At 39.3% G+C, this 24,967-nt stretch overlaps 1 protein-coding gene across 3 annotated transcripts in view; it reads left to right on the top strand.

The window, feature by feature from the left end:
• Positions 1-21,468, top strand: part of LOC111580605 (anoctamin-4) — a 69,265-nt gene extending 47,797 nt beyond the window's left edge. For 2 of the 3 annotated variants that reach the window (XM_035956421.2, XM_035956422.2), the window contains exons 14-27: positions 3,689-3,771; positions 5,403-5,543; positions 5,891-6,055; positions 6,262-6,298; positions 6,460-6,571; positions 8,157-8,214; positions 8,829-8,926; positions 10,460-10,602; positions 13,444-13,596; positions 13,672-13,819; positions 14,673-14,792; positions 15,207-15,312; positions 17,283-17,486; positions 19,604-20,870. In XM_035956421.2, the coding sequence (XP_035812314.1) occupies positions 3,689-3,771; positions 5,403-5,543; positions 5,891-6,055; positions 6,262-6,298; positions 6,460-6,571; positions 8,157-8,214; positions 8,829-8,926; positions 10,460-10,602; positions 13,444-13,596; positions 13,672-13,819; positions 14,673-14,792; positions 15,207-15,312; positions 17,283-17,474 (1,556 nt within the window). In that variant the 3' untranslated portion in view covers positions 17,475-17,486; positions 19,604-20,870. Of the gene's footprint in view, positions 1-3,688; positions 3,772-5,402; positions 5,544-5,890; positions 6,056-6,261; positions 6,299-6,459; positions 6,572-8,156; positions 8,215-8,828; positions 8,927-10,459; positions 10,603-13,443; positions 13,597-13,671; positions 13,820-14,672; positions 14,793-15,206; positions 15,313-17,282; positions 17,487-19,603 lie in introns of all 3 variants that reach the window. The other variant, XM_023288424.3, reaches the window with a different exon arrangement.
• The last annotated feature ends 3,499 nt before the right edge of the window (positions 21,469-24,967 follow it).

Genomic DNA, 24,967 nt, shown 5'->3' with positions numbered 1-24,967 from the left:
GTTTACTGCTCTTAGATAATGCTGGCATCCCAACAGATCTATGGGCACAAAGGTCTCCACTCTGATTCAAAGCAGGTATGTTGCATTAGCAGTTCGTATCTTAACTTTTCCACCCACAGCATGACAGTACTGTGGGTGGAAAGAGCAGCTTTGTCTGTGCAGCTCTGCACAGCCAGCCAGCAGACACACTACTGCACTTCAATTTGAGGGGAAAAAAATAGATTAATTTCTTCAATCAAATTAAACACAAAATCAACCTGTATATTGTATAGAATCCTAATCATGATAGAGCTTTGTAGATACTTCAATGAAAATGTTAATGAAATCTGTCTGTGTGTAACAGTATCAAAAAATTCAACGTATTAAACCTTAAAGTTTCTTAGTAAGATGTTATCTAAAAAGTAATTTAATCATATCTCCTGGAGTGAGAAGCACAATTCTACCTTTAATTATCTGAGTCTCTTACTAATCTTATCTGCAAACTAACTTTAACAACCTTTGAGGAAGTTACATAACTGTGGTGTCAAACTAAATAGTCCAAAATTAAGCGATAAAACAACTCTGGGTTATTCTTACAGTTACGCAACCGTGAATTGGCATCAAATGGCAACACAACAAGCTTATTTTTATCTAAATAATAAAAACTATAAAAACAGCTAAGAGAAAATGGATAACATTTGTCAAGATAGTGCAATAAAAAATCTGAGATTGTTCAAATAAAGTGCACAAGGCAGAGAGAATTCAGTATATTTTAAACGTTACAGAGATAGAGACCAATGTAAAAGACTAAAGCTGTTTTCACAGCTGCACAGACATGTCAGAGTTCAGTCTGAAGTCTGCAAACACTGAAAAAACATTCCTTTTTATGTTTTTATCAAGTTTAAAGACGAGTTCAATCGAACGTGTATTAATGTACTGACCTTACAGTCTCTGCTTCTCGGTGCTGTTGGTACCGCTGTCCAAATGAATTTAGTTTTGGGTTCAACTGCCGCAGAGAATCAACTCACATTCCTTCATTAAGGTTCCTCAGAAGTGTGCACCCCTGCCGGCTCCCCGTGGAAAACTGTGCTGTTCACGTTCAAAACATCTTCCTGTACTGTATGTTCAGCAGGGATGTGGACATGAAAGAGAAATCATGAAGAGTGTTTGAAATCCTGAGCATAGGAATCCTGCAGCAGTTCTCAGTGGAGAGGCAGGTAAACATGCAATAAATAAGTTACCGGGAGGACTTTGTTCAGCTCTGTCCTCTCTGGGAGTGAGAATGACTGTAATCATGCAAACGCTGGGTCAAAAATCACTTCAGTGTCACTTTGCCCCGTGGTAGTTTCCAAACAGTCCAATTACCTTGACATGAAATCAGTTTGTTTTGCTCGTTATCACCAGTCAGCACTGAGTAAAACGCATGCATGAACACAGATTTAGGGGGATTTGATTATTGCTTTTGTCTTCATGTTTCTCGTAAATTCATAGTTAAATGTTAACTTTTGCTACTGTTGGCAGTTTATTCCAGTGCAACATAACATTTGAGCTAACCTTGAAGCACTTCAGAAGTGCATAATGTGATCTGTGGTGAAGTAGATGATACAGTGTTGCATCTCCACCTAGACAGAAATGCATATGATTTTTATTTGTTCATGTTTTAATATTAAAAAGACATGAGACAGACACTGTTATCATTCCACGTCACTCAGTGATCCACGGTGCAACAGAATTTTCCTGTGTTGCCTATTGTTACAATTTAAAGTCGCCCTTTAGCTATTTTTACCCCACCAAGGAACGCGGCTGAGTTATGTGATGATCAGCGTACATTTGTCCGTCTGTTTAAATGTCTGTCTGATAGTAACATTACTCAAAAACAGCCTGATTTTTAATGGAATGTCTACAGAGGAACAATTCCAGCAACCATCACTCCTGTGTTCTAATGCGACATTGTGTTAGCTAAGGGTGTTGAAAGGCTAATTACTCCGCCAAGGAACGAGTTATGTGATGATCGGCATACATTTGTCTTTCTGTCTGTCTGTTAGCAACATTACTCAAAAACAGAGTAACAGATTTGGATGAAATTTTCAGGGAAGGTCAGAAATGACACAAGGACCAAGTGATTAGATTTTTGCAGTGATGTGGCTTTTAGTCTGGATCCACGGATTTGTTAAGGCCTTCTGTATCATTGTGAGATAGTGGCACAGCGTCACTATGACAACAAGTGAACACTACATCAGCTGCCTGTTGACGATCACATGATAGTGATCCTACTACAAATCCACCGCTGCGGACTTATTGGGACTTATCCATCAGAAATAATACAAGGACAAATTAAATTGTGGGGGTGTTTCTGAGTCTCATCAATTCCCGCCGCCCGCTACATATTTAGGTCACGCGGTTCGGTATCCGTACATCACGTACACATGCATAACACATCTGTGCTCAGCGCAAGGTCATTTTGTTTGTGGGTACGTCTGTGTTAAATGGTCACATTCTATGATGCCGTGATTTCTGCCACAAATTTTTTCAAGATTTCATCCATTGGAATGATACGACTGAGCAGGCTAGACGGAGTACTGCGCTCTGAGTGCTTTTCTTGTTGTATTTACAATGTGTATGGAATGCAAAAACTTGAACACACAGTTATCACCCACCTCTGCAGCTTTCCCCTACCCTAAGGACAGATTCAGCAGCTGAACAGCTAATTTTATGCCTCAAATGTTTTCAGAAACACATTTCGCAGAACAGTTTTCACAGTAAAAGATGCTGGTCTAGGTACAGAAATCTTCCGAGTGAAGCTTTGTCTAATCAGTGCAGCCAGTGTTTGATTCCTCTTGATGACAATCAAGCATCAAATGCTGGAAAGCAGCACGATGCCTCATGTAAAAAAAAACACCCCTGTGAACGTATACCATAAAAGTCGCCACTACTGTGCCAAGGTGAAGCTGCTCTATTTATATAATTACATTGAGTCAAATGGCTATGTGCAATGTAAAAAAGTGTCATTCATAGTGACAGACGCACAAAAAAGTGATTATCCAACTTGCAATTTCGCTCCACTATGGTGCTTTTGAGCATCTTTCAGCTCATTGTTTTGGTTTGACTCCCTTCAACTTCATTGTTTTGGTTGACTCTCACCGCTCTCATCAACCTTATTCTTGGCAAAATTGATTATAGTTTTAACAAAATACAAACCAAGTAGCAGACATACGAACTTAGTGACTAACTAACTTGTTAGTTAGTTATCATAGGGTAGCATTTAGCAGGATAAGACTTCCCTCAAGGGTTGGTGGAGGCCAAAACCTGAGCTAAAAGATAGAAGAAAAAAAATATTGATTTATATTCATCTGGTGATCTGAAACATGAGTCAAAAAACAATGTTTTTCTGCTTTCTTATATGTTACCCATAATAGCTTCATGATGTAATAGTATGCCAGAAATGTGCTGATTACAAATTATTCCAATACCTCCAAGTGGATAGAAGTGACCAGTTAATTAAAACCATAATGACAAACAAGGAAAAAAAAAAGCAAGAGAGTAAAAATGCAAACTATAAAGTGTGAAAGTTTCATCAGAAATTTACCAGACAGAATATTGTTTTTAATTTTGGAGCCATGTAACCTAAAATACCATGTTGAGGATTTTTTCAGTGTATCACAAATGGTCAAATGCAAACTCCCAGTGTTGTTTTATTCATGTCTTTCAGCAACCGTGTTCCTGGAGTTCTGGAAAAGACGCAGAGCTGTCCTCGCATACGACTGGGACCTCATAGACTGGGAGGAAGAGGAGGTGAAGTACTTCCTGCACTTATTTCTGTATCTCAGGCTAATCTGCTAATAATCACATATAATGAATGTTAGAAGCGAAAAGACAAAGCTCTTTAGAGAAGTTGTCTGTGAACTTCACCTCAGACATTGAGGCCTTCACAGCAGGTAGCCCTGGAGAAAGACTTGCCTACTCAACCCTTTTTTAGTCCACATCAGTCTGCAGGTATATATTTAAAAAAGGTGGGTTTGATGCATTGAGAACCTGCACTGAGGAAATCTCTCACAAATCAATTTATGACTCACAGAAGATGTACAGTTTTAACACATGAAAGCTCAAACAAACTCAAACCCTACACAGTTGTCGCAATGTGATTCGGTTATGTCAGTCATTTTTGTGGGTTTATTATGTTCTTGCCCGTCTTATGTCATCAACTTCCAACTCCTGTCTGTCAGTCATACTTAGGCTGGTGAATGTGTTCTTTGCAAGGCTGCTCTTTGTGGGTGTGAGAGTGACTCAGAATCTCAGTCTGCTTTGTGCAGAACAGATGACAAGACGGTTAATAAACTGTGATTCTGGTTTTTGGTCGAAGCTTCTTGACATGAAGGTGGATTACTACAAAATATAGCTGTGGTTTTGTCACAAACTGGTGCTTTCAAGAACGAGTCAAAATGCTAACTACTGACAGCTGTGTAGAGTGTTCAGTGATACATAAATTATTTTTCATGATGTCAATGTATAACTGCTAAATTACCACCAGTCACCTTTCAGCCAATCCCATGCCCCCTGCTTCTGTACACAAGTGTACTGTGAGTAGTTTGCTTTCAGGGCTTTAGCCTTTCAGACAGAAGGTTTAAAATGATGTTTTCTTAAATCTAACCAAACTGTGACCGAGCAGTCAAAGTCTAATGAGAAAAAGTTAAAGGATCAATTATTTTTGTGAACATCAAAATGAAGTCTGTGCCCTTATAATGAAGCACATTTGATATTTTAAACACAGCTGTAACTGAGAACTAATTAGGTGCTTTCTTGCTACAAAGGTCAGTCTAGTGCAAATCAAGGGGGACCACAGCTTAATATATTCCCAAATGGCAGTTCTAATTTTCTGGAGGCAGAGCTGCTCTGAAAGCACAAATAAATAGCAAATTAGGTAACTGAGAAGAAAATATTACATATAGCACTATTTATACACACTAAGACACTAAAAATGTTGTAACTTCCAGTATACACTATTTTCATTGTGTTTTGTGATGAAATGAAATAGTGGTTAGTGCTAACAGCGCTAAACTTGAGACAGGCGAGAGGTGGCTCAAACATTGTTTTTTTTTAGCCTTTCTGTTTCCACTGTAGGATTCAGATTATATCCATAAATGACAACAACTGAGGTGGATGCTGTGATGATGTTTGGTGTGTTAGCCTATTTGTTTTTCATGGTAATGTTGGAGAGCAGGAGACTGCTGTTGTCAAGTTCAGCCCTGAAAGAGGTTCTACAGGAGCAGCTCCTGCAGTCAGCACATGCATGTTTTACGTTTCTTTCACATTTTGCATGAGTCCAAATTTATCATTCACTCTGTCCTTGCTTACAAGAATATCAGATAACCCACTGAAGCCCTTAACATAATTTGTTGGATGTTGCTTTGTTTTTTGTCTTTCAGGATGAAGTACGCCCCCAGTTTGAGGCCAAATACTCCAAGAAGGAGAGGATGAACCCCATATCTGGCAAGCCTGAGCCCTACCAGGCCTTCACTGACAAATACAGTCGTCTGATTGTATCAACATCTGGAATATTCTTCATGGTGAGTTTCTGGGGTTAAAAAAAAGTCAAAAGCCAAAATCTAATCACTTGATCCTTGTGTCATTTCTGACCTTCCCTGAAAATTTGATCCAAATCCATTAATCCGTTTTTGAGTAATGTTGCTAACAGACAGACAGACAGACAAACATACGCTGATTGTCACATAACTCCACTGCATTCCTTGGCGGAGTAACAAACCCCTTACTAAACATGTCCTTAATACAATACACTGTGTATTAGACTTCTCTGTAAGTAAGGTGTCCTGCACCTGATAACTTAGTTTTTGCTGTACGAGTGAAATTGTTCATCTGAATAGTGACATTTTTTTCCATCACTATAATATTACAGATACTGGTGGTGATTGCCGCTGTGTTCGGTATCGTCATTTACCGTGTGATCACCGTCAGCACCTTCGCCGCCTTTGGCTGGGCTCTCATCAGGAACAACTCTCAGGTGGCGACCACGGGAACAGCAGTGTGCATCAACTTCTGCATCATCATGCTGCTCAACGTGGTGAGTTTCTGCTGTCCATCAGCAGTAGAGAGGCAGAGATACAGCAGTGCAAAGAGCAGACGGGTTAAAACTCATTCCAGGCTGTAATTAAACGACTCAACAAAAGGCAAAGAACAGCTTATTAAAAATCTGTATATGCTTTGTCAAAATTCAGAGAATGTCAAATAATGCCATGACAAATCAATTAATGTTTCCCTTTTTTCCAGCTCTATGAAAAGGTTGCTCTCCTACTAACAAATTTAGGTAAGTTAGCTGTATCATCCTATACATGATGTGGTGATCACTGGAAAATACACTCTTAAGTCTAATTAAAATTGTGTGTATGCATTTGTGAAGTAATTGTGTAGATATTTGGATTTCATTTGTTTCTCCTGGCTTCTTTTTTTCTCTCGGTGCCACCACAGAGCAGCCAAGAACGGAGTCCGAGTGGGAGAACAGCTTCACCCTCAAGATGTTCCTTTTTCAGTTTGTCAACCTTAACAGTTCAACTTTCTACATCGCCTTCTTTCTGGGAAGGTGAGAAAGACACACAACTGACAAACACAGTGTAGCATGATCCACTTTTTCAGTTACTACTGAGGCCTGCAGTACTATAACCATCATAACAGCTAAGTAGCCTCCACTCAGCAAAAGATCAATGTAGAAAAGATACGGAAACGCAAAAACCCAGCAAAAACAACACAATAAATAGAAAAGGAAATAGAGCAGATGATCTTAAGCACAGATGGATATGCTATGCTATGAAAACTGGTCAAGGATGTAGAAAGTAACTGGAGCCTCAGACTGTATGTTAAAACAGCTCCTCTGTGTGAGTTTGTGGCTTCAGGTGCCGTATTGTATTAAAAATCTGAACTATTATCAACCCAGCAACTATTTTATCTTTCACTGCGAAGATAATTGCAAGATCCAGATCTCATACATACAAGAAAAGATCGTATAATAATGAGAAAACTATCTCATAATAAAGAAATAATCTACAATAGACTGATGAGGGAGGAATATAGAATTTAGTATCAAAGTAATAGCTGTCAGTGGCCTCCATGATGACAAAATACTTCTCACTATTCACTACTGCAGTTCATAATTATTGCAATAAATCAGCCCTGTCCTCTCAAGTATAGCTGTGACTGATAACCACCAGAACCTTTTCCAGATCTTGTAATTTTGCAATAAAAAATCTTAACTGCGAGATTGAGCCTGTATTATTTTTTCTTTTGTGAATGCAGCGTGCTTCCATACCTCAGTGGTAATGTGATGATAATTTTGTTTTGGTGGGTGTACTGCCTTTTGCCAAGATAGTGTTATTGAGAAGTTATGCTTTGAGAGAAATGATACAACCTTGACTATGCAGACTGGAGCCACGTGTGCTATAAAATGAGCCCCTTCTACTTTAAAATGGCTCATTTATAGCTCTACATCGCCTTACTTCCTTTAGAATGTACAGATCCATGAAGTCCCTGCCTCCTTATCCACCCATCCCTCTCCATTCACTGCAGCTTGAGCATACCAGCTCACCTTTGACTCTGCGCAAACACTGTAAAACTACTCTATGAAGAAAAACAGCGACACAGAAAGTCCCATCCTGCAAGTTGACATGATTTGCTCCTTAGGTTTGTTTCAAATGGAATCCCAAAAGTGTCAATCTGTGCCATCAGTACACTGCAGCTTCATCGTTGAAATGCCCAGCCATGGTGATAATTCAACTTACAATGTGTCTTGCACCATATAAATAACCACCATATGGACACATTAACACAGTAAAAATAAAGATTCACTGACGAACCCACTCATATTTTTGGGTGATGCAGAGATGGAGGTGTGCATGTCTACTGAGAGAATAAACAGATGGATACTCAGGACACATCACCAGAATTATTTACTCTCTCTTCATAGAGCTTCTTAAGAGATTTAAAGCAGTCACAGCTCTTCTAATGCCAGAAAACTCACCTTTCATTATGAATATTTTAAAATTTATAGCTGATTTTTATGACATCATGCTCAGAGACTTTAACAGATTTGAGATTTACTTTAAGAGGTTTTTGTTCCATTGAATTTTTTGTGATGCAGTAACTCCTGGCGTGTTTTTTCCTTTTGTTGACAGATTCACAGGCCGGCCTGGTGCGTACCTGCGCCTCATCAATCGCTGGAAACTGGAAGAAGTGAGTAGTGACTTTGCTTGCTCCCACTGGGGAATAACAGCAAAGCATTATGGATGCAAGTATTTCACAACTGGGCATTAAGCTATTACTGCGTGGCCAACCAGCAGCCGTTTAACCCCCATCAGCAGTAAGCAGCACTTATGGGAACATGCGGGGAAAATCACACAATGAAGTGGTCCAAGAGGACAAAAGGCCTGAGCCGACGCTTTTAGGTGCTGAGCTAATGTGCTCCCACTTGTGTTCCCATGGCTGCAGAAATGGAAAAATCCTCTGTAATGTGACATGTACAGTCCCAGTCAGCCTTTTTTAGCCGTACAAATTCATGACAGCACTTGGAGAACTTCCTGCTTTTAAATGCACAAAGCTGCTAAAGGCTGCAGGGAGAAGTCATAACGCCTGTATGAATAATGATTATGGGTTGTGAGCATAGAGGCTCCAACATAATGTTCTGCAGGGAGTGATGCTTACAAAACCTCATAGACGAATGACAAGACTTTCTACAGCAATGCAGTTTCCAATTTTGCCTTCCATTTTAAATATTCCATTGTTAGCAAAGGTAAGAGTTTAATTTGACACTGTTTCTTTCTCTGTACTCTTTCTCTTTGTTTCGGCAGTGCCACCCCAGCGGCTGCCTCATTGACCTCTGTATGCAGATGGGGATCATTATGGTGCTAAAACAGACGTGGAACAACTTTATGGAGCTCGGATACCCGTGAGTTCCGTTTGTACTTTCTGAGCCTTGAAAATGAAAGAAACCTGTTGCAACATCGGTAATGGCAATAGCCGACTTTCTACCGAAGAGACTCATGTCAGGGGCAAGGGAGGCGAAAAAATTTACGGGACTAACTAAGTAACTAACCCTCCTTCTGGTCTTTTTGTTTCCACTGAGGCATAGGAACCAACAGGTTTGACAGTGGCATTAAGTCAGAGTGCACCTGAACAATGACAAACAGGAGTTACTAAACACCACTCCAGTTCTAAACATGTAAGGAGTACAGCAATGGAGGGTTTGTTATGTTAATCTGTATGGCCAGTTTTATGTTGAAAGGGCTGAAAAAGTTAGACTTGTCCTCTCCGACTTTAACCAATCATCATCAAAACCTGCACAACAGTTTTTCAGTATTTCATCTCTTCTAACTCCCAGCTAATCCAAAAGTGAGCAAAAAGGTGATGTATGAGTCAAGTTAGAATGGACCATGCAGACATTTCTGGACCATGACCTGCACTCACTTGTCACTCAAAGTGGCCACGCCCTTCATTATGTATTACTTTAAGCCTTAGTACAATTTAAAGTAGTAAAATGTGTGAAAATTTAACCCCTGTACAGTTGTCACGAAAAAGAAAATTAGCTAAAGAGATCAAAACTTTTTTTGTAGAAGGATGTGAATATGTTTGTTTGTGCTGTAAAGTTGAGCCTCAAGTGGACATTTGAGGAACTGTCATTTTTTGGCACTTCTGCATTAGCTTCATTTTTCAGGCCCAGAGATTGCTCCTTGGTACTTGTCCAAAAGTATAGTTGTTGTGGTGTCCATGGTCTCAAATGTGCTGCAGATGTTTTGGTGTTATGAACATCTGGCACATAATTATGTATTAGTGTTGCATCCAAGCCAGAAATGTATCCCTGGTGAGTCTTCTCTATTGAAAACACTGTGGAGTGGTTGAGGAAGTGGATGAGTGGACACTCTGAATATAGATTTTAATAAAATGTTGACACCCGATGGATGGATTGCTGTCAAATTTAGCCTCTGCTGGTTTTGTGTGGACTTGTCTTGTATGATATGATGATGATCAACCTGCAGTTTAATCATACACACATCAGTAATTTCACAAATTGAATGACAAGACATACACTACCATTCAAAAGTTTGGGGTCACCAAGACAATTTCATGTTTTCCATGAAAACTCACTTTTATTCATGTGCTGACATACCTGCACAAGGGTTTTCTAATCATCAATTAGCCTTTCAACACCATTAGCTAACACAATGTAGCATTAGAACACAGGAGTGATGGTTGCTGGAAATGTTCCTCTGTACCCCTATGGAGATATTCAATTTTTCTGATGAATTTAGTGTTATCTTCATTGAAAAAAGCTCCTTTTCTTTCAAAAATAAGGACATTTCTAAGAACAGTAGTGTACGTATATATTAATTTAGTAGCGGTCTCCTGTATTTATGAACAGCTGGATTAGAGACAGACAACCTGGATCACACTGTTTTGGTGATTTTTTTTTTTTTTTTTCCAGACTGATCCAGAACTGGTGGACACGGCGAAGGCTGAGGAGAGAACACGGCCAGAACGCCAAGGCCAGCTTCCCCCAGTGGGAGAGGGATTACCACCTGCAGCCAATGAATGCCTACGGACTCTTTGATGAATACCTGGAGATGAGTATGTTGCACCTCAAACGCACCACAAACATTTCTTTGTGTGTTTAATACCGATAAACCCCGCCCACATTAGCACCACAACCTTTAATATCAATTTTGTATTTTTAGGTTATCCTCAAATGTACTCCACGGTTTAATCTTCTATGATAGAATTTTCTAAGCAATAAATTTTTTTTCATTTTATGACCCAGCAGTTCCAATCCATGTTATGTAATTGTGACACTGACTTCCACTGGATTGAGTCTGAACTGGAAGCATTTCCATGTGTTTATGGATTTCATGTTTCTCTCTATCTTATCTACCTGTGTAAACTTCCCATTCACATTAGAGAGTGACTGAATTAACGCTGCAAAACAAACTTAAAGCTGTATTAATCAATATTTTTCATGGAAACAAGGGGCGAAAAACGTGACACGTGAAAGAGGATACTCATAGTGAGAAAACCCTCAGAAAAATCAGCAGACTCCCAAGGAACATTTTAGCATCTTTTGGCTCACTGTTTTGGCTTTTCACCCTTTAACTTTACTTTTTTGGTTCAGTCTAACTGTGCTCAGCAGGCAGATTTGGGTGAAAAAGCTCAGATAAACTAACTGTAAACTAGATGCCAGACACCAAACAGCAGACAGACTAAGTTGGCTACCAGGCTGCTGAACACAGTGGCACAATCCCAGTCTGAGGCCTCAGCCCTAAACCCTCACAGACTTAACTGACGTCACAGTTGTAATGCTTGTGCGTGTGAGTTCATCAGGCTGAAAATGATATAAAAAGGAAGAACTGGAAGGAATGACTTTGAACTGATGTTTCATTCAGCTTGATTAGCTGCTCAGCTGATCTCTCTGTGTTTGTGCCATTATAGAGTTTACATATTTTAGCAAGTTATCAATGTCAGGAAGGCCATAAAAATACAACCCGACAAACATGCAATGTGCAAATGCAAATAACCAAAACAGCAACTAGCCAGATACTTTAATCTGTGTTGATGTGGGGGCAAGACAAGGCAAGATTGTTTGTGTAGCACAATTCATACACTTGGCAGTTCAACGAGCTTTACAATGTCAAAGAAATAGATTCGGACAAATGATTTAACGGTGGACATACAATAAAACCATAGAAATAAAAGAAATAAACATTAAGATCATAAAAGTGCATTCTAAGACAAAAAATAAATTGAGCATCTAAGAGAAAGCTGCAGTAAACAATATGGTTTTCAGGCCTGATTTAAAAGTGCTGACAGTTTGAGCAGACCTCAGGTGTTCAGGAAGTTTGTTCCACAGGTGAGGAGCATCATAGCTGAATGCTGTTTCATTAATTTTGGTTTTGATTCTGGGAACACATAGTAAACCTGTCCCTGATGACCTGAGGGCTCTGGTTGCTTCATATGGAACTAATAAGTCCAGGATGTCTTTTGGTCCAAGACCATTCAGTGCTTTGTTGACCAGGAGTCAGATTTTGAACTCGATCTTTTGACTAACAGGAAGCCAGTGCAGTGATTTGAGGACCGGTGTGATATGGTCCAGTTTGCTGGTGTTAGTTAGGACTCTGGCAGCAGTGTTATGGTTCAGCTGCAGCAACAATCTAACATACTGAAAATAAATGCATCAACAAATTTCTCTGTGCCTTCTCTAGACAGGAAACTCTTAATTCTATCAATGTTCTTCACGTGGTAGTAGGCACACTCAGTAACAGCTTTCAAGTGGTTGTTGACACTGAGGTTTCTGGCTTGATTTGTAACTTTTAGTGACATGGAGTCGAGGTGAGCACTAATCTTTGACTTTTCACTTTGGGGGTCAAATATAATCATTTCAGTCTGGTTTGCATTGAGCTGGAGAAAACTTTGACACCTCCACTCATTGATCTGATGGATACACTTACTGAGAGCAAGTAAAGGACTGTAGTCATGTGATGACAGTGAAATATAAAGTTGTGTGTCATCCACATAAGTGTGGTAAGAGATGTTGTGGTATTCTATTACCTGAGCAAGGGGCAACATGTAGACATTGAATATAAGCGACCCAAGAATGGACACCTGAGAAACCCCACATGTGATCTTTGTTTGCTCGGACTTATAGCTATCAATTGAGACAAAGTAGTCCCTATCTTGTAAGTAAGATTTGAACCAGAGGGCAGGAAAACCATACTCTTAGCCAGTGGAGCAAGTGGTGGGTAAAGACCTTAGACTGTACATAGAAGATACCACTGTAACGTGACCTATTGGTTTGTGGACCACTGTTGTGAAGCCTCAGGTTTGCAATTTGGTCAGCACTATCTCAGTGTTTTGAAACTATGTGCAAGAAGTGAGGAATGGATCTGACTTAGAACCCGAGGGTGCTTTGTAAGCCTGTACGGTAGCACCTTGTGAATCACCCTAAAACCTACCCAGCTTTATTGTTTATTTTACTGATTATAGGGCAATAACTTGTAAAATGAACACCATGTTGATTAAAAGAGACTTAAATGTAGAGATTAAGACTATGAACTTACAAGGAAAATGTTTACCGTGGTAATAAATCAAGTGAGAAGTAGGGTCATTTTCTGATGGACTTCTATGCAATTTAACTTCCTTTTACAACCAAAGGTGTCGCCCCCTGCTGGCTGGCAGAAATAATATATGGGTAAGGCATCTCTGCATTGGCTTCACCTTTCAGACTTAGAGACTATGCTCATGTTTTATAGACAGCCTGTGGTAAAGAGCTAAATATTTCCTTCAGGAGAGGGAGAGTTAAATGGAGACAGATTATTGACCTCATAAATGGAATTTCAAGTCTCAAAGCAGCAGTTTGCAAACAGGATGAACATGTACAGGAGCTGTGGGACCTAATAGCTTGTGTTGCATTTGTTTCAGTCTTACAGTTTGGCTTCACCACCATCTTTGTGGCAGCTTTCCCTCTGGCCCCTCTCTTGGCGCTGCTCAACAACATCATTGAGATCCGTTTAGATGCCTACAAGTTTGTCACACAGTGGCGGCGACCTCTGCCATCACAAGCCAAAGACATCGGTAAATAAAGCCTGGCACGTTATTCTTTAATGAAGATTTCTTGCAGTCATTTTAAACGTGTGATGTTTATGGCAGGGATCTGGTATGGCATTCTGGAGGGCATCGGCATCTTGTCTGTTATCACCAACGCCTTTGTCATCGCCGTTACCTCAGACTTCATCCCTCGCCTTGTTTACGCCTACAAGTACGGACCTTGTGCTGGTCAGGGCCGAGCAGGGGAGGGGTGAGTGATGGTTAAATATAACCATATCGCTGTTTTAAGTTTAGTACATGTCACTTGGTGTCGCTCTTGATTAAAGATGCTGTACACGACCGTTCAAAAGTTTGTGGTCATCCGACAATCTCATGTTTTCCATGGTCCCTCTGTGAACTCTGCCATTTTGCACTGTACAATTTATATCTACTTTGATATATGCAATTTGTATCTACCTCATTGCCATATTGCACCTACATTGCTAATTTGTATTTGCACTAGTATGCCATATGTGCACTAGTATGTTACGAAGTTGTTTTATTCTTTTTTCTTTCTTTTCATTTTAATCTTATTCTTATTATATTACTTGTTCTACATATGTATACATATTTATCCCTATTTGTTTATTCATGTTTCTTATCTCTAATTTCTTGTTTATTTGCTCAATTCCTTACATCATTGCTGCACTGCCTGCCATATGTGTCTTTTTAGATTGCCCCCTGGGGACAAATAAAGTTTTCTGAATCTGAAAACTCACGCTTTTATCCATGTGCTAACATAATTGCACAATGGTTTTCTAATCATCAATGAGCCTTTCAACACCATTAGCTAACACAATGTAGCATTAGAGCACAGGAGTGATGGTTGCTGGAAATGTTCCTCTGTACCTCTATGGAGATATTCCATTAAAAATCTGCTGTTTCCAGCTAGAATAGTCATTTACCACATTAACAATGTCTAGACTGTAGTTCTGATTAATTTAATGTTATCTTCATTGAAAAAAATACTGATTTTCTTTCAAAAATAAGGACATTTCTAAGTGACCCCAAGCTTTAGAACGGTGGTGTAAGTGTTGAATTCACTATTCTTGTGCGTTCTTCAGGTGTATGATGGGTTACGTCAACGCCAGCCTCTCAGTTTTCCGAGTGTCTGACTTCGAGAGGAGATCACAGCCCCGGACCAATGGCTCTGAGCTGTTTGGAGAAGCTGTGAAGTATTGCAGGTAATGTGGTTGCATGCGTCCACACCAGTGCTCACTGAGTGGTAAAAGTAGTATGTTAAGGCACTAGAATAAAACATCTTGTGGAAACTTTGTTCATTTTTACCAGGCTTTGGGAGGAAGCATTTGTGCCACCCTTGGTGCATAATCCATCACTTTATTAATGATCTTTGTTAACCAAGACACAATCTCTTGGTGAGCTCCACATAAAATATAAATCACAAAATAACTACATCGATTAGTAATAGAGAAATAATCCAAACACACAGTGAAGCTGTCAGCATCCCATATACAAGCTGCAGGTATTTTTCTCGTCTCATTTCTTTTCTGTCAGTTGTTGAATCACTAACATGAGCAGCTCATCAGTCATCAGTGCTGCTCTGTGATGAACTCTGACTTGTTTTTTCCCTCCATCAGGTATCGTGACTACAGGGAGCCTCCAGACTCTGCTGAGCCCTACTCATACACTCTGCAGTTCTGGCACGTCCTGGCAGCCCGGCTGGCCTTCATCATAGTTTTTGAGGTGAGCGTTCCACAGTCTTTGATAAATGGCACCAGACATCCAGCTGGCTCTGGAATTGGATTCTTTTTTATTATTTTGTCAATGCTTTATACCTGTACGTCTGTATCTGTGAGTGCGCATCTATATCTTCCTTAACGTTTTGCTCGAATTTTCTCACGGCTTATAAAGACACGTGCATCCACTCATAAGTTATTTTGATTTAAGCAGTTTGTGGTGACGAGATCTTTACAAGTAAAAAGAAAATACAGCAGAGCTCATTTCACTGCTGAGAGAAGCCTGTAATCACTTCTCTTCAACGTAAACATTTTCTGCTTTCTGTGTTTTGTGTCCTGACTCAGCTTTTCCCACTTTTATCAGTGGTGCTCAGTCCACTAACGAGGACTTACTGAGGTGCTTCACATTAATCTCATCCAGCTTAGTTCACAACTCCAAAGTCACACAGCAGCTAACCCAGACTTACAAGGTTGTTTAAAAGACTATTTTATAAACAGGATTAAAACTGCACTAATACTTTTATGTTAAAAGCGGATTAAATAAATGTGTAATGTGAAAGGTAGTGACGAAGCAACAGAAAATGATCACCAGACTCTGCAGTTACAGAGCCTTTCAGTGACTTTCAGCCTATGTGAAATGGGTTGTGGCCATGGCTAGAAATAGAGAACTCACAAGTCACAGTTGTAATGCTATAAATCATAAAAAAGAAAAAGACAGTTCAATTTCTTTGAGTATTTAGTTCAAACAAATTAAAAAAAATGGAGTCAACATGTACAACATTTTTGCAGCTTCCTTATGGGGGTTCTGAACACTGGAACTAGATGTTTTACTACTGACATTATTCATCTGTTTCCATTCTGCTCTATGTATACACAGCCTGCAGTTCAGTCTAGTTCAGCTGAAGTCACTAATAGCTGAGGAGTGCCAAATGTTTTGCTTATTACAGAAAATGATCAGAACAAATTATTTTTGGCAGATTTTTGAAAATGAGGCATGTAGAATGAAATGATTTTCCTTTGATTCGTGGTTTTAAGCTTAGATTTGACTTCACTGGGGCTGCAGAGTGTCTTGGTGGTTAGCACTGTCATCTTGCAGCTAGGTTTGCATCCCGGCCTTCCTGGGATCTTTCTGCATGGAGTTTGCATGCTTTCCCTGTGCAAGCGTGTGTTTTCTCCGGGTTCTCTCTAGTTTGATGTTTATCACTTTATCACTTGACCATTATATTTTATGAGAATACTAACTCTTTGTGCATTGACCAAAGTGTGTGAGCCACTGTGCTGTTTGCACCCAGACAGGCCTCTAGGGAAAAACTCTGCAAATACTCAGTGGCTCATGGGTTTAAGTATTCCTCTGCATACATAACCGCATTTACAGAATATGTCAGATGCAATAGGGTGGTATTTTAATAAAAGATTAACTTTTGGCCACGCATTTTAACCTTTCGGACCACGAGACGTCATTTTTAAAATGTGTACTTGTGACTATTAGTAAATGCTTGTGGATTAAAGAGGGCACCCCATAATATCAACAAACTGATTCAAAAGTCACCATTTCCAAAACTGAAGGAAGGACCTTTCTATTTTTATCACCACCATCACACCATGAGCTGATCACAAACCTACTCAGCCCTAATGAAGATTAAGCGGTGGATAGAAGGGTTTGGCTTCCCAGCCAAGTCTGCCAAAAGAACAGCACATCACAGATTATTTGATCAAGTTGTGAAAGTTCACAGTTGGTGATCAGGGGGTTAAAGACAGATCCACAAAATGTGTAATGTAAAAGTTGTCGCTCTTAGTGATGAAACAATGGAAAATTATTCCCATACTTAGCATTTTTGCTTTGTTGTTTCATATGTTTCCCTGAGGAAACGTTAAAAAGAGATTGAATATATTACATCTTATCACTTTGAAGAGTTTTTTGTTTTCGTTGCAGAGGTATGGCTCTGGGATTTGCGATAACGTACTTTGTTTTTGCAGCATATGGTGTTTGCCATCAAGACCCTGATTGCATACCTGATACCTGACCTCCCCAAGGACCTGCGGGACAGAATGCGCAGAGAAAAATACCTGATCCAGGAGATGATGTATGAGGCCGAGCTGGAGAGGCTGCAGAAGGAGAAAAATGAGAAGAAAAAGAAAGACAGGGCCCATCACAAGGAATGGCCCTGAACACACCAACTGGTACTGATAGAGATTCAGAAGCAGTTTGTGTCGAGGATTAATCATTATTCAGCCCGGTTCATGACTTGTGTGGGGTTTTATTTAAAATGCTACACAAAAGGAAGGCTGTGTTTGCTAAACTCTCTGCGTTGAAGAGGGATTGTCCAATTATAGCTTACACAGTGAGCAATCACAGCCGGTCATTCAAGTTTTGGATTCCTCCACAACTGAACTGAGCTTTAATAAGAGCGATGCTCAAAAATGTGGGCCTTCTAGGTAATGGATTAAACTGTGTGTGTCTGCGCTAACATAAGCTGCAATCAACAGTATTTATAGCATAGCTTGTGCACTAACAATAATAGTAATCCATGCATTACCTCCAAAGACAAGAAGCGTATCATTCACCACCAGCATTTGTCTGCAGGGTTATAGGTTACATAGCTGTAGTGCACCACAGTTTTTTATAAAATAGTCACATAATCCAATTGAAATTCAGACGATTTTGAAGCACTAGAAGATCAAAATATTACAAAAGCGTGTCAAGCAAGAGAGCCAATAAACTTAACGTGTTCGAGTTGTCAGCCAGTAGTTAGCAAAAGACAAAAATTACACAGCCACTCTCGTTTTTTCCTCACCATACCTTAGTGCTCAACCCAGAGGTGAAAGACTTGTGTCTGTTGTATATCAACACTTTGTACAATTGTTGCACCAAAATTTTGTTCTTTTCCATCTTTGTCAGTCACAGTTGGGAGATTTATCCAAATGTCACACTTATTATGCACAAAAATCTGCTTTAAACTTCTTTTTAGCTTCATTTGCTGACTCCACCATGTTGGTTTGTTAAACCGCGGAACCTCCAGTAACTTTTTTTGGTCCCCCACTCCCACTTACAGTCAAGCTAAAACCACACGCTCTCAAAAGAATTGCATTGACTTCCACAAGATTCCAATTCCAATACAGTCCTTTACCCAGAGACAGTGTTATCACTTAGCTCATGGACTAGATGTTAGCTTAATTTGATACCCAGCAAAGCAAATATAATCTTGTAACAATAGAAATCAATGTTGACCAGCTTTAGGAGAAAAATTGGAGCCTGCTTTTCCCTGACACTGTCATCTGGAATGTTGCAGAAACGTTGAATATAGAAAGTAGCAACTGTAAAGGATACGTGTCCACAGGATCCGTCATTTTTCGCATCCCATTCATTGTCTATGTGAAACGCATTGCATTGCATGTTGGTTGCATTGCGGCGCGTATTGAGCATAGACTGTATAATAAAGACAGTTAGTGTTAGGGTTATTATACAGTCTATGGTTTCAAACTGCATTACGGCGTGTCATCTTGGAGCTCATTAGCAATTGTATAAAGTAATTTGATTTCTACTTTGTGCAAACGACGCACGGCAAGCAGAGGTCCGATACATCGCAAAACTTCCATTATACATCTAAACTAGCCCTAGTTGGATTAAAACGAGGACAGATTCAGCAGCTCATTTCTCGTCTCAAATACTTATAGAAATACTTTTGCTGAAATGTTTTCATAATAAAAGGGAAAGTTTGCGACCGAGCCATCATGTTGGTCCAACGCATCTACCGGACTAAAACTAAAGCACTGTCATGTGACCACCAGTGGCCCGCAAGACACGCCCACTAAGCATGCCATATTTAGATGCGGTGCATTTCCATGCAAGATATACCATAAGTCAGGAAACAGCATTAAATTTGAATGTAGCGTCTGAGTCTGAAAAGTGAAGTCAACACACGTGCCTTAACCCTGCATTCTTTCTACCAGCCAGCAGAGGGCGACTTCTCTGATTGCAAAAAGAAATCAAATTGCACAGAAACCTATGGAAATGTACCCTACTTCTCTCTCTTGATTTGTTAACTCGGTAATCATTTTCCTTCTAAGTTGGAGGTCTTAATCAACAGTTTCAAGTCTCCTTCAATGTAGCTTGATGTTTATTTCTCAAATTATGGTCCCATTTCAAATAAAATAGATGATAAAGCAGGATATGTTTAAAGGCAGGACTACCTGCTGAATATACTGTTTGAGCCAGTAAGTTAAAACAGCAGATACAATGAAATACTGTTTGTTTCCCAGTGTTTACAGGCTTGACATGTAGCTTCTCTCATTCCCAGGTTGTCAGCTGGTGTTTGGTTTCAGTGGAGGGAGATGCTGGGTTTCCTGCATGTCCTGGACCCTCATACCTTCCTCCTACCATGTCAGACTAGCACCTCCTGCTGGACAGTCACTGAACTGCATCCAGCACAGTGACCACGGAGCCTCTGTGTCTGCATATAGACCAGACATCCTCTGGAACATTTGGCAGCAGGTTTTACTACTTCTTTTCTCCACCTTGGACTCTCAGCAGCGTATGTCTTCAGATCCTGAATGTAGATTTCAAGCAAGATTCAACTTTTTCAAATGTTTTTGTCTTAGATGAGAGAAACTATTCTCCAAGGCTTACTGAATGACAAACCTGTTTACATTTCTCCTTGTTTAAGGAGTTCACATTTTGCTTTATTGTAAATAAATATATTTAAATGAATGTCAGGCCATCTGCTCTGCTATAGTGTAGTGCAATAAAAATCAAAGTTACATAAAGATCTATTCTATCCAGGCTGTGGCGCTGTCCACAGTTTGCTTATATTGGAAATGCTTTCCATTTGAATTTAGATTGATAATCACGGTAATAAACATTATTTATTGTAAAGAAATTTGACTTTGTCTTTGTTTTTCATTGTCAACTAATTGTATGGAGTCAGTAGGTAGGTATTTACAATCCAGGCCAAACAAAGAAAAATGTGGAGAGAGGGAAAAAAGTACCAAAAGAAAAAACACTGAATAAAATGCTAAATGAGTCCCTGTAGTTTCCAAAAAGTTTTCTTTAAAGAATAATGTGGAGTTTGCTTGTTCTCCATGTGTTTTCACCAGGTGCTTCGGCTTTCTCCCACAGCTCAAACACATGGATAGTAGGTTAATTGGTAATTCTTTCAAAAAATGTAGGGACTTCAGTTGGGGAAAAAAAACACAAAAACAGGAAATATACACATTTACTGTTGATATTGTGCAGATTGTTCAAAACTATTCTGTTGAAATAATGTTGCACGGACTGATGCTGCACAGTTTCAAAAATGTAGACTTCATTCAATGTACAAAATATTACTCTTGCACAGGATGGAATGCACTGATGTTGAAATATGTCACTTTTTTATGATGTGTGGTCTACTGGGAGCAGTGCTGGTTTTAAAGTCTGACAGCAGGAAGACCTGAGTTATCTGCTCTTCACACACTGCAGGTGAAGTAGCCTGTCACTGAAGGATAACACACGTATGTGGATGTGTGTGTGTTTGTGTATGTATATATATATATATATATATATTTATAATGTTTGAATATATATATGACCCCAGCTCAGATTGTGATCCTACTATAAATCTACCGCTGCAGACTTATCAGGACTTATCCGTCGGTAATGATACAACGGCTGAGCAGCCTTGGCAGAGTACTGCGCTCTGAGTGCTTTTCTTGTTTAAAAATGTGTCAGGCAATTTTGTATAATATATAATATTCCCATTTCTTAACCTTAATACATAAACATGTTAGGAAAATTATAAATATCAACTATATTTCTCTATTGGAAACAGCATCTGTGTTTTGTTTGTTTGTTTGTTTGTTTGATTGTTTTTGTGTACTGTATAAGATCCAGTGGCTTGACTTTGATACTTGAAGTATATTTTGTTCACGTAAATTTTTTTGAAAGATGTGTAAGTAATTGCACATTATGTATCAGTGCATTTATTTAAGTACTGTAATTGTCCAAATTCTGGGTAGAATTTATTTCTTTATTTCGTATTTGTTATTATTTAAATGTAGCACGTTTTACATACAATTCAGGCTATGGCCTTCCATCAAACTAGCATTTCTCATTATATTCACTCTGTTATTTATACTGCATATTTGTAAATAGACTGATTGCACTATCTTTAAGATTTCTTTGCACTGAAAAGGAGAAGCTCTCCAATCTCGTTACACACTGTATGGCAATAAAGCATATTCTATTCTATTTCTACCACCAGAGGGAACCAGAGTCCTTAGTTACAGTTCAGCAGCAGTACATTCTTACATAGACTGACTAAACAATAATATTACCTTGGTCCAGTCACACTTAGATTAATGAAAATATTAGACTTTTACATATTTTTGAGTAGATTCTGCAGATTGATGTTAACTGTCTCTAGAATCACACTGAATAAGATCTGCTGTGTCCATATTAAAGGGATTCCAACCTTGTCATCCACCAGTGGAGAAATGAAAGCAGCTGATGTCTTGATTCTGTTGTGCATCCTTCAGCCTCCACACATCTTTGTCTGTATATAAACAGAGGTTTGCTCACATACTTTGTGCACAATGCAGCTGGTCTCAAGGCTAGCTAGCTTGTTATTCACTCCCACTGCAGATAAACAGACTTTATTGCTCCGTACTTTTATAAAAAAGCACAACACTTCTCTTCAGGATGGATCTGTATTTAATATTTAGACGTATGAATGATTTACATCCTTAACAATACTGCTGTGTTTGACAATGTGCTGTTGGACATCCCTGCATATGCATTTTAATACTCAACCACATCTGTTTATCTGACGTCTATCACTATCTGGACATTCTGAACATACAAATAATCATAGATTAGAGAGCAGAGGCTTGTCCTCCAGCATGGATTACTCTGGTGGGGTGGCCTTTGCGAAAACTCCATTTTGATTATTAAAAAGCAGGGGGACAGAGGAGGCAAACTGTGTTTTGTTCCCTATTAAGGCAACTCTTCTCCCCTATAAGAGGATTATCCCTGACACACGCTCAGGAGTTACGTAAGGCTGTCAGAGGATAATATCTGACATTTCCTCATATCCTGTATTTTGGCAGCTCGGTCCTCTGGGAAATTGTTGTAGTTGAATGGCAGAACTGTAAGTATGTAATGTACAAGGAAAGAGGGCTATGTGGAAATTAAAATGCGGGAAAGAGCGAGACAAAAGCAAAACTTCACAGATTTTTAGTGTTTTTACTTTGACTCTTTGATTGGACCCTACACTCTTCCATAAGTAGGTCAAAAATGACCCATATAAGAATCAATGTGTTTTTGTGCCATTTTTGTCATTTTGGTTAAGAATAATAATTTGTACTATTATTTGTATTATATTGTTGTCCACACAAGAATGATTTCCTGTTTGAAATATGTTTATTTTTCACTTTATAATAGATTTTGAACATTTTGATAATTGAAATAAAAAGAATATTACACAGAACAGCAATAGAAGAATGTCAACATCCATTTTGTTGACATTTTTCTGCTCTTTTCCTTCAGCTGTTGCTGCTCTCTGTAAGGTAACTTAAAAATTTAAATGGAATGATATTAGAAACATGTTTTTTGAAGAATGACTGGAAGATGAAATGATAAAAACTTTTTATTACAAAGATATTGCAAGAAAACGACTTCATCGGGTCATTTTTGACCCATTTATACATCTAAGGATTAAAGCTGCATTAATCTAGACCCTCCCAATTCATGAAATTGCTACTGTGAATGATCATTCTGCTCCGTGTCTGATGGAGGTGTTAAAAGTCAATTGTTGGGTAACTTTAAAGTTGTAACGGGGCAATTTTATGTGCAACCAAAATCACATAATGTAGGTACAGCTTAGCCTTCATTTGGGCCAGTCAGCTGTGCTGTCAGTTGCTGAAAAATCAGATATCAGACATTGTGAACTCTGGTGAAGTTTCAGAGAGCTGAACTCAAAATTATATCCTGGGATCTGTATTCCCTCGAGCTTTAAACTAAATTTGCCATTAACGATTTGAAAAAAAAAAGTTAATTTAATACATCTATCTGTGTGGCATCGTGCCTCAGCCCCAGGCTCTGGGTGAGAGGCTCCAACAGTATCGTGCCGCCTCTGAGATGCATTTTATGGCCAACTTTATTCAATTTTGCCTCAAGTTTGCCTTTTTTTCATTGTATTTAAGGCAGTAGCTGGGCTTCCACAAATGATTTACATTCGAGGCTAAAGAGGAAAGACAGTCCTACATTTGTTACAGTGGCTCCTGGCGTCTGTACTGGGAGATACTTTTATTAAAACACTTAATTTTACTTTGTCTTGCTTTTAAAGTTCTTCATTTGCAGTGTTATTATTTATAGTGTAGTTTTTCTTCCCTGATGGCATGGACATGTTCCATGATGACGATGCCAGGATTCATGGGGTCACATTGAGAATGAGTGGATCAGGGACCATGAGATGGATTGACCTCCACAGAGTCCAGACCTCAGCCCTACTGAGAACCTTTGGGATGTGCTAGAGAAGACTTTGTGCAACTCTCCCATCATCAATACAAGATCTTGGCAGAAAATTACTGCAACTCTGGACAGAAATAAAAGCTGTGACATTGCAGAAGTTTATCAAAACGATGCCATGCAAATGTGTGCCGTTCTCAGAGCTAAGTAGTCCAACAAAATGTTAGAGTGACAAACTTTTTTTTTTGGCAGTGTATTGTGAGACCTCTTTATGCAAATTGGTCCAGCCACGCTTTAAATCAGATACACATCCTGTAAAACTGTTACTCTCCATCATGCAGCTAGAATACGTGTGCTCAGGTACATTTTTCTTTGCAAAGCACTGCTCATTTGGAATATTTCTGTCTGTCAGCGGCCTAAGCAGAGCAAACAGAAGGCCAGGTGTCCAGCACATGTTTTCTCCCCCTCGTAACCTGAACGCCATACAGACGAATCGCGCAGCCTGCCAGAAACCCGCCTCCTTTAAATGTCACGGCTCCAGCTGCCTGCCTCCGTACTGCTTGTAAGCTCCCTGGCAGATTGTTTGCACACGCAGACATTAGACATCGAGGCCCTGATGTCACATCCCAGATCATCGCAGCAAACACCAGGAAAACACACACACAAAAAAAGAAATGGAAAAAAAAAAAAAACTCTTAAAACTCCAGCTGGTTCTTGGCAGCAGTTGCCAGGGCAACACAGCTGACAAGTCCATCTCTATTCCCCTCCATCTTTGTCTCTTCCCTCCCTGTGTTTCTCAGACTGACCATCTCTGTTTCCTGTCCATACTGCTGATTCTATAGAATTCTTACACACATAAACAGGTTTACTGGACAACATGTAGACACATTCAGCACATAATGTTCTAATAGAACTTACAGTCAACCACCTGCTGCTAACCATGACATTCCTTGAAAGTTGATTTTTTTTCCCTCAAAGTAATAGACATAGATATCTAGAATATAAACATTTCTGTGCTACGTTTCCTACAAGGTTAAGAGATGAGGGGGCTAAAGCAGATGTTATCAGGAGGAAATGACTAGTGGCATGTTCTATAAAGCAAATCTAACAAATAACACAGGATTGTTTCAATTAGTCTGACTTATTTTGGTTTAATTAAGAATATTCAGTATCGTTCAACCTCAGTTACTCTGGTAATTTATGCTCGGAAATTACCCTG

The sequence above is a fragment of the Amphiprion ocellaris genome, chromosome 21 (genome assembly GCF_022539595.1).
Source record: "Amphiprion ocellaris isolate individual 3 ecotype Okinawa chromosome 21, ASM2253959v1, whole genome shotgun sequence".
Classification (NCBI taxonomy): domain Eukaryota; kingdom Metazoa; phylum Chordata; class Actinopteri; family Pomacentridae; genus Amphiprion; species Amphiprion ocellaris.
The sequence above is the reverse complement of the archived record's forward strand: the minus strand, read 5'-3'. Positions and strand labels throughout refer to the sequence as shown.